General features: G+C 32.9%; 1 protein-coding gene across 1 annotated transcript; it reads left to right on the forward strand.

Moving 5' to 3' along the window:
* The first annotated feature begins 556 nt into the window (after positions 1 to 556).
* LOC114713769 (uncharacterized) lies at positions 557 to 1,033 on the forward strand. The gene has a single exon (XM_028898448.1). The coding sequence runs from the start codon at positions 557 to 559 to the stop codon at positions 1,031 to 1,033; it is 477 nt and encodes a 158-aa protein (XP_028754281.1).
* The last annotated feature ends 10,155 nt before the right edge of the window (positions 1,034 to 11,188 follow it).

Genomic DNA, 11,188 nt, shown 5'->3' on the forward strand with positions numbered 1-11,188 from the left:
AGCAAAAAGGAATCAAGTCGAGTAATATATATGACCCATTTCCAATCTCCGTACTTGCATGCATATCACTAATATTATGAACATTCCTTATATCATCATTAAATTGAATATAATATAAACAAAAAATGCCGACTTGCATTGTGTCTAGAAACTAATTATATTACTATCTCTAACAACTAAATATACATTAAATAACAACCAAAACATTGTCCCACTAGCGTGTGCTTACGTTGACTTCGTTTCCCTTATTTCAACGACCCAAAAGCTCCAATAGAAAGTGAAATCCCAAGTTTTAAAAAAATATATTATTCATATTCACCGACAACCTAATATTGTCCATTAGTAGGTCTTGAAACCGATCGAGTCGTTCCATTTACCAAAACCCTTTGAACATTTCTTCTTGCTAATATAAATATATCTCAGCTTTATATTGTGAAGATCTAGATGTTGCTAGCAAATTAGCATAGAAGAAAATATGACAAGTCCCTCAAGACCTTCTTCTTCATCATCTTTAATGATTTTCCCTGAGAAATTAGTGAGGAGGGAATTGTCTAATATGTCCATTATGGAAGCTTATTATCATGGAGACAAAGCTGCTTCTGTGCCTTTTGAGTGGGAATCTGAACCAGGTACTCCTAAGTTCAAATCTAGAGATCCTTCTCTTCCTCCTCTCACTCCTCCTCCTTCTTACTACTACAACAACAAAACTTCTAATAAGTCCAAGAAAAGCAATAAGCCCAATAAGAAAAGCTCTTCTTCTAACCCTAATAATATTCTGCGAACTTTGCTTGTTAGGCGAGCCACCAGGAAACAGCCTCCTCTTCCTTCACATCCTTCATCATCATCATCTACTTCTTCTTCGTTCTCATTGTCATCGCCGGCTTATTTTTCAGCACCATCTTCTCCGGCGATATACCCAAAGAAGAGTGAGGAAGAAGAAGACCTGTATGATGCGGATCTTCACAATACTCCTAGATGGCAAGGAGGGTGTTCTTTCTTGATTAAGAAGGTGCTACACATGGATTTTCTGTGATATATATGTGTATGTATGAGATTTAAGTTTTGAAGGCAGATTTGTACATGCATGCCTTATGCATGAAGGACTGAACAAATGATGCAGCGTTTGATATATTACTGATTACAGATAGTTATTATATCATTGATATTTGTCTCCTATTCTTACTTTCCTACCTCAGAAGATTTTGTTTTTCATTTTAGTCTTCGTCAAGCTTAAATAAATGCGTGTTTGTGTGTGTCTGTAACAGGGATGATTTATAGTGTTTTGAGAAACACATTCTTAAGTTATGATAGAAATGCGCGCTAAGAAAGAGGTGATTGGAATTTTAAACTTGATTCTTTTGTCAAAAACAAGAAAATGTATTTTCAAAAACATACATTAAATTGTAAAGTAAGGCGTGACATAAAGCTAAAATTGACTAGACATAAAGTAAAACAACATTATTTAAAGCTAAAATAAAATGACTTAAAGTAAGGATGACTTATACATGACTTTTTAAAAAAGTTAAATATACACATAAGATAAAAGATGCATATAAAACAAACTACTCTGTTTTTTGTACAAATAAAAAAAGGAGCCTGAATATTATCTAAGAAAAACTTCTATTCTTATTTAAAACCTATGAGCCAAGGCTAGAAGTTAATTTATTGGCCACCGTAGCAGTAATAATATAGTTACGCAAACTCTGATTATTAATATAAAAACTAGTTTAACATTCAGTTTAATCCTAAATATAAGAATTTTATCCACTTTATCTCTTATATTTGTCCATTTTTTCCCAAGGTAACTTTTTTACTAGTTGTACATATTAAATATTTCATTAAGTGGTAATTCTAACTAATACACATAATAAGCAAGAATGTTTTAAAGAAGACAACACAGATTTATTACAAATAACAAATTTAACTAATTTTCTTAATCTATTCAAATTAGTCAACTAGCTCTTATGGGGTGTTTGGGGGAAACCAAAACATAGTTTGGAGAGAATAGCTTCCAGAGGAAAACAATTATTTTGAGAATAGATTTTGTGGGAAAAAAAGTGATTTTAATAAACTGAAAATATTTAGATAGTTGTTATTAGAATCACTTTTATTAGTTGCAAATTAGTAAGAAGAACATAAGTTAATATGATAATTAAATAAAACATATATTTTAATTTATATTTTTTGTATGAAATAATAAATTTATAAATAGCTATTGCTTACATATCTTCTCGTTTCTTAACATACTCGATTTTGCAAAATTTAATTAATTTAAATTTATTTGGTTAACCACCAAATAGCTTAGATTATCACGCGATTCATTGTTCATGTTCTGGATATTTGTAGATTAGGAACCTTTAATGTGTTACTCTATCTTGTTTTTCCTGGGTGTGTTATAATAATTTTAGAAAATTAAATAACCAAATACAAGACCAATGTTGTACCATATGAGAACTAGATAACTAATTTACAGGTATTAAGAAAATTACTTAAAATAGTTATTTGCAATAAATGGGTATTATTTTTTTCAAAATATCCTTGTTAATTATATGCATTAAAACTACTATTTGATATTGTGATGTGAAATTATTGTGGGGACTTTTTAAGTGAATTGGGGTCTTATATTTAACACAAAATTGAATCTTTAATTTAACTAACTCTTCCATTAAGAATAAGTTGATGTGAAGTTATTAATTTAATGTTTTTAGGGTAAAATTAATAACAATATGTAGAATATATTATCAATAAAAATAAATAAAAATTCTAAAAATTAATAATAATTTATGTTTTCAATTTAAATATAATTAATATTTGGGGTGATTATATTTAGATTATCATAATATATAGAAAGGACCCTATAATTTTTATTTTTAAAAAATTAATTTGTTATTTCCCTAGCATAAATATTCGTCGTAGTTACGAAGTACAAACATTATGATATCTACATTCAAAGTAAATTTTCTTAGAAAAATTATATAAGAATATTATATTTACAACATGCAAGTTAAAAATAAAAAATAAATTTTAAACTGTAAAAAATTAACAATCCACACAAGAAACACCATCCAGATATATTTTCTATCACCACTTGGATGTATTAACTCCCGTACTTAATATAACAACTAGATAATTAATTTGTAAATATTAAAAAAAATTAGTTAAATTAATTATTTGTAATTATTGTTAATCATGTGCATTAGAATGAAAATCCTTTAACGTGTGATCATTATAGGGGTTACTATGAAAAAAAAGAATAAATATCAAAGATAGAGTAAATTGAAATCTTATATTTATAATTAAATTAAATATCTAATTAGCTCTTATATTTAGAACCGAAATAATATAAAAATTACAAAGTTGTAAGTTGAAAATAACCAATTAACCACTACCAAAATCTTAACATACGAAGTCAATAAATGAGTGCTAACTCAAACAATTATAATTATAAGTATAAATAATATACACGTATCATAACGTGAAAGGCATATAGATAGAGTGGAAATCATAAAATATTACAGAGGAATCATCTCTTGTTTTCTCCCTTGGAATATGGTTGAAACAAAAGTCGGGAGTAGGTGGAAAAGCCTATGATGATTAGATCATAACGCCCCTGTTATTATTATTATTTTTTTCATTTTAGTGAAAATTGTAATCTAAATATATTTATAAAAGAAACATACAAAAACACAAAAAATACCCAAACCTTTTTTTGTCAATTTCCACCTCTTGTCTGAGGAGTATAACGCCTTTGTTCTTCTTCTCTATGTTTTTCTTTTACATATAAATAATATTTTTATTTATGTTTTGCTATATTATTATGAAAAAAGCAAGCTACAAAAGAAAAAAATCATAAACTAAACTGGTTGAGACAATAGTTCAAGGATTAGTGTTAGACCGAGATTTATTTAGAGTCAAACTAGCTATATTAAAAAAATATAATTTAATTGATAATAACAAAATATAACAATATTAAAAATATTTATTCTTACAATCCTTTGATAATTAAAATAAAAATACTATATTTGGTATAAAATGTATATTTGTTATAAAAATATTTTCATAAAAATAAAATTTAAAATATCCTATTAAACAGGAAAAGTAATACATATTCTTGAAAACAAATTAAAATATCTAGCGCCTTGTTCCATGTGCAGCAGATACGTTTGTTTTCTGTTTCAAAAAAAAAAAAAAAAGATTTCTTTTCTCCCAGACAAAGGAGCGTAGAACTAGTAACCTGTGCAAAGCTGAAACCTAGCCCTATTTCCTATGAGGGTCCAACGCGGCAACTCATTAGCTTATTTTGCCAAGACCCAACCCAACGTTCACTTCTTCATCACCCTCAACTTGTCCTATCCGATCAATAGGGATTGGATCTACGAAAAAGGTAGTGTTCTGTAACGTAATTAAAAAAGATTCGAATTCTTTCCTATGTTTATATTTAATACCTGACAGTAACTTGAATAAGATTACATTCAATAAAAAGGCACTTGTGCCTACCCGAAAAAACCTTCTCCGATTGGGACCTGGCTTCTCTCCACTGTTAGGTCCATTCATTGCCCTCCTCTACCCAAAACACTAGCCTTTTGGGTGTAAAATGAGGGGTTGATTGTGTGTGTGGGTATTTTAGAGTATTTTTTAGTAGTATTCAGTATCTTAAAATAATTTTTTGATACATTTAGCATACTAAATTTTTTTTAGAAGCACCTTGTATCCTAGAGTAATTTTTGTTACACTCAGCACCCTAAAATATTTTTTTAGTAACATCTAATATCCTAAAATATATATTTCTTAGTAGCAACAAGCATTCTAAATCTAGGACACTGTGCATTCTAAATCTATGACGCTATGAGCTACTTCAAAAATATTTTTGAGGAGCTACGTTATGATATTGGATATTACTAAAAAAATATTCTATGATGCTAGGTGTAGCAAAAATTATTGTGGGATATTGGATACTACTAAAAAAATATTATAGTGTGATGGATGTACCATTAAGCATACTAAAAATTATTGTAGGATACTGGGTGCTACTTAAAAATATTTTAGGATGCTGAGTTTTTTTTTTAACCATATGAGGCACTCCTGAAAGAAATGTTCTAGCTTGCTAAGCGTACAAAAATTTATTTTAGGGTGTTGAGTGTATCAAAGGTTATTATAGGATACTAAATGTGACTGAAAAAATATTTTAGGATAGTGAGTGTATAAAAATTACTTTAAGATGCAAGGTGCTTCTAAAAAATATTTGTGTTAATTGTATCAAAAATTATTTTAAGATATTAGATGCTACTAAATATATTTTAAAATACAAAAAAAAGGGGGTCACCCCCTCATTTTGCACCCAAAATGTATTTTGGATAAAGGACTGCAGTAGGTGGGACTTGGCAATGAGAAGCCAGGTCCAACTTAGCTAGTGCTTTCTTTCAAAATATCTGGTGATTTCTTTGAAATCTTCTATTTTCTCTAAATTTCTAACCTCCAGTTTTGATCCCTATCTGAATCTGCTTAAATAGTAAAATGGCCGTATCAAGTCGCAAATCCATCGGTTGAAAGGCTCCTAGAAAGTAAGAGGCAACTAAGGCTACTTGACTCGGGGCATTGGAGGTGTGTAGTGTCACACCTCTCTTTATAACCTATTATATGTCAATTGGAACTAATATAAGTCGTTTCGTAACATTGTCAGATGAAAAATTTGTAATTCAAGATTTTAATGTTCATCCTGTCCGTACACTATTCATTTGGAAATGGGCCAATTTTGAAAATTCATAGCTAAATTTAGAAAAATCAAAATGAAGTGGTTCCAATTTTCACACGAAGCTTGCTAAAAGTTATATGAAGAAAAAATAATCATTAGGTCCAATCCCATCCAGAATAATTCCAAGAAATTCGTCAAAGTATACTGTTCATTTGGTAAATTTTTGAATTTTCAGTATTTTTGCCCAACTTTGGAAGGGCATAACGCTTAACACACAACTCCAAATTTAACAAATTACTACTTGTTTTAAAGCTAAAAATGAGATCTATTATCCTGCCAAATTTCAAGTACAAACTCCAACAATTACTTATTATTTTACGTGCCACAAGTTTGGCACTTTTTAAGAAATTTCTATCCCCTAATTACCATTTTTTTAATTTATTTCCCCTTTTTCCTTCAACCACATCCCTTCCACAATGCCTCAAGCATAATCCCAACATTGGAACATGGAATAACAATATAATTTACATCAAAATGTCATCCATAACTTGTCACAAAATCCATGTAAAGTTCATTATACATTGCAAAAGTTTCTAGCATAACATAATGTCCATAAAGTCATTTCATGCTAAGGCCAATTCCTTCCCTTGATCCATGCTTGGTCTACTTCCTAATTAAGGCATAAAATAACATAGGAGAAATGAGATTTCAAAGAAATCTCAGTAGCATATGAATTATAATTGTCATGTAAATCAATGCAAGTTTAGTTGTGAAATGTCATGCAATCCAAACCATTCCCAACTCATAGGAATTCATACCAAATAACATGCAAGGAGAGGAACATCATATTATCCACATTAACATATCACAAAGCATTTGGCCAAAGCATAACCAATGTCAATCAGACAATCAATATCACCACAAAGTTCCTCCAATCCAAGCAACAACAATCACAACAAACAAGCAAGATAAACAATCAAATTATAATTCAAAGCTACCTTTGCAAACCTTGTCCACTTAATTCCTCCAAGGAGCAATGCTTTTCCTTAATTCCTCCTCTCCATGCCTATTAAACCAAGCATAAATATAGGCCATATTAATCACACAACACTTAGTTCCAACATTTTAACATTACTTAAAATTTTCCCCCTTTTTGTCTTTGATTTTTAACAAATTGATTCCTCCTCTAGAATCAACCATCTCATGACTCAATCCTACACAATTTTTCATGAGGAACCCAATGGTACAATCAGATTTTTAAAATTCAAACTCCTTCCCCATGAACCTGGTTTGGCCGAATAGGGGTTCTTAGTTTTCCAAAAATTCTATTTTTGATTCCAATGATTTTAAACCCTTTCGAACAACATATCCCTACACAAAAACATGTTTTAAAGCCATTGGAATCATCAAATCAAGCAAAATCCAAGTGGCTCTGCATGAACAGTGCTGGACAAAAATTCTCCCCTTAAACCCTAACTTTGATTTTATCCAAAAAAATCAATCCATACACCACTTAATCTTCTTTATTCCACTTGATTATTAAGGTTTCTATTCTTTCCTAATCATCACACATCTCAAGTGAATTTCTCAAAATTTTCTAGTATTTTTTCAGCATTTTTCCAAGCAAAAATCCTTGTTTAATCAATGTAAAACTTAGAGATATTGATGCTCAGATATACCTTACTGTTTTCTTGAAGTAAGTTGGATGATTCCTTGCCTAAAACTCCTCAAGAATTTCATGCAAGATGGCTGGATGAATAGTGACAGAGTTTCCCCTTATTTTTCCCAATTTTCTAACATTTTCTTTGTATTTTCAAGGGGTATTTATAGAAAAATTCCATCTGCCATCTTGCCCCTTGATTTGGACGAAATTAGACACCTAAGGAGGTGTATGTGGCAGCCATCAAGTGTCTCAAGATTTTTCATATCTCACCATGTGGCATTTCTCTAGATTTTTCCACACAAATATCTCTTAATTTTGCATTTTATTTAATAAAAATGGTGGAATTTGGAAAGTGCACGAAATTGGGCCTTTGATGGGTCTATTTTGGGCCCAAAAATTGGTTTGGTCTAGCCCAAAAATATGGCCCACAAACCAAATCACTATCCCAAACCACTCTGAAACTTTATCGGTTACTATTCACTAGTAACCATAATTCTTCTAGACCTCTAAAAATTTATTTCTCTCCATGATAATTTACCTTTTAATATGGGAGCAAGATCTGGAAATTTTCAGAATTTTTCACCACCTCTAGGTATTTATTTTGAATTTTCTTCAATTAGGCCTTTATCGGTAAATCTGAGGGAAAATAAATTCTCTAAAATTAATTCCTGAACTTCCCAGGCCTAAAACCAAATTTATAAATTCAAACACACATTTAGATAAATTTTTCATCAGTCTCCCAAATTTATTGAGGCTTCTAACTCATTAAAATAATTATTTTCCTTTATTTTCCCAATAATTTCCTGAAAAAACCTCCGTTTACGGGAAATTCCGTAATAATTCATTTTCACCGAAATTCTACCTTTTGGGCCTCAACCGAGTTTCCAAAATCTCTACTCTATACTTTTCCTATTTTTCAGGGATTTTCTGAATTTTTTCTCAAATTTTCCTGTTTTGCCCTTCCTAAACCGATAATTACGAAAATGGCAACCCAAACCTTTTCGGGGTTTCATATTAAAAGTTGTTTCATCTTCCCATCTAGTTCCTACATTGACCCTTATCCCAATTTTTGATCCTTTATTACCAAATGAAAATTTTTGGGATGTGACAATTCCTCCTCCCTTAAATAAATTTTGTCCTCAAAATTTAGAAGCATACCTTAATTAAACAATTCGGGGTATCTGGCCTTCATGTCGTCCTCTTTTTCCCATGTAGCCTCCTCTTGAATTAGATCCCTCCAGATGACCTTGACCATCGGAATAGCCTTATTCCGCAGCTGCTTAATTTGCCCATCTATCACTTTCACCGGTTTCACTTCAAAGGTGAGGTTATCTTGCAGCTTTATGTCTTCATATTTCAAAACATGCGAGGGATCCGGTTGATACTTCTTCAACTGAGAAACATAGAAGACGTCATGAATCTAGCTCAGATTAGGGGGTAGGGCTAATCTGTAAGCCACCAAGCCAACTCTTGACAAAATTTGGAAGGGTCTAATAAACTTCAGTGTCAATTTACGGGCTTTAATCGATCTTCCTATACCTGTAGTTGGAGAAACTTTCAGGAAAACGTGATCTCCAACTTCAAACTCCAGAGGTCTTCTTCGTACATCAGCAAAACTTTTCTGTCTACTCTGTGCTGTGAGTAGCCTTTGTCGAATCATCTTAATCTGTTGTGAGGTTTGCTCTACCAAATCGGGACCAAATGTCTTTCTTTCTCCCAATTCAGTCCAACACAACAGGGATCTACATTTCCTCCCGTACAACGCTTCATAAAGAGCCATCTGGATACTGGAATGATAACTGTTATTATAGGTGAACTCCGCCGGTGGCAAGTATTCATCCCAGTTCCCTTTGAAATCTAGGACACAAGCTCTCAGCATATCCTTTAACGTTTGAATAGTAGGTTCTGTTTGCCCATCAGTTTGAGGATGATAAGCTATACTAAAACTCAGCTTAGTGTCCATGGCTTCCTGTAAGGCTCTCCAAAACTTAGAGAGAAATCTTGGGTCCCTATCAGAAATAATCGTTTCGGGTACTCTGTGCAACCTCACAATTTCCTGGATATATATTCGCACCAACTTTTCTGGTTGGTACTCTTTCTTAATGGCCAAGAAATGAGCAGACTTCATCAGGTGATCCACAATTACGCATATCGCGTCATAAACTAACGATGTACGAGGTAATCCCATTACAAAATCCATGGAAATGCTTTCCATTTCCATTCCGGGATACTCAGGGGTTGTAAGGATTCAGGCAGCTTTTGATGTTCTATCTTTACCTTCTGACAAGTGAGGCACCTTGACATGAAATCTGTTACATCTTTCTTTATACCAGGCCACCAGAATGATTCCTCCAGATCCCGATACATCTTGGTCATGCCTGGATGTACGGTGTACTGACTCTTGTGTGCCTCTTCCAAAATTTGCCCCTTAATTTCTGAGTTCGGGGGAATATAAGTTCTTCTCTTATATTTTAGGATCCCTTCCTGAGTTATCTTGGAATCCCTCGTCTCATTTCTTAACACTTTGGCTTTCAACGTGTCGGCCAATTGATCTCTCTGTTCGGCCTTCTTGATCTGTTCAATGATTGGCATTTCTACTTTTACAATACTGATCTAGCCTGCCATTAGTTGTATCTAGCCCGTGAGATTCCAATCTCGAATATTCTCAATTAATTCTTGTTCCTTTATCATTAATGATGCCACCTGCATTGTCTTCCAGCTTAACGCATCTGCTACCACATTTGCTTTTCTCGAATGGTATTTGATTTGATAATCGTAATCCTTGAGTAATTCCATCCATCTCCTTTGTCTCATATTGACTTCTTTCTGGTCTTGCAGGTACTTGAGGCTCTTATGATCACAATACAATTTGATAGTTGCCCCATATAAGTAATGCCTCTAGATTTTTAAGGCATAAACTATCGTTTCCAGTTCAAGATCATGAGTGGGGTAATTCTCCTCATGGGTCTTTAACTGTCGTGAGGCATAAGCGACCACTCGACCCTACTGCATCAACACACATCCCAATCCTTGCTTACTCGCATCTGTATACACTACATATGGCAATATAGGATCAGGGATTATCAGTATGGGAGTCGAGGTCAACTTTTGCTTTAACTCCTGAAAGCTCACCTCACCCTTTGCATTCCAATTAAATGGTTGATTCTTTCGGGTGAGCTTGGTCAATGATAGGGCAATCCGTGAAAAATATCATATAAACCTTCTGTAATACCCTGCTAGACCCAGAAAGCTTCTCACTTCAGTTACCATCTTGGTCGTTCCCAATTCAACACGGCTTCTGCCTTACTTGGATCCATGGCCACTCCACTCTGGGTTATCACATGGCCCAAGAATTTCATTTCATTAGCCAAAATGCACATTTACTTGGCATACGGTTGTTTTTCCCGCAACGTGCCTAATACGATTCGCAAATGCTGTTCGTGTTCCTCTGGTGACTTAGAATACACCAGGATGTAATCAATGAATACCACCATGAATTGGTCCAAGTATGGCTGGAAGATCCTATTCATGTAATCCATGAATATAGCAGGTGCGTTCGTCAAACCAAACGGCATCACTAGAAATTCATAATGTCCATGCCTAGTTTAAAAGGTAGTCTTTGGAACATCTTCTGCCTTAATTCTCAATTGATGGTACTCGGATCTCAAGTCGATCTTTGAGAATGTAGTGGCTCCTGCCAACTGATCTAATAAATCGTCAATTCTCGGTAACAAGTACTTGTTCTTAATTGTCACATTGTTCAGCTCACGATAGTCTATACACAACCTCAAACTACTGTCTTTCTTCTTTACAAACAACACTGGTACACCCCA

The sequence above is a fragment of the Neltuma alba genome, unplaced genomic scaffold, assembly GCF_004799145.2.
Source record: "Neltuma alba isolate B1F8T4 unplaced genomic scaffold, ASM479914v2 tig00001908_pilon, whole genome shotgun sequence".
Classification (NCBI taxonomy): Eukaryota; Viridiplantae; Streptophyta; class Magnoliopsida; order Fabales; family Fabaceae; genus Neltuma; species Neltuma alba.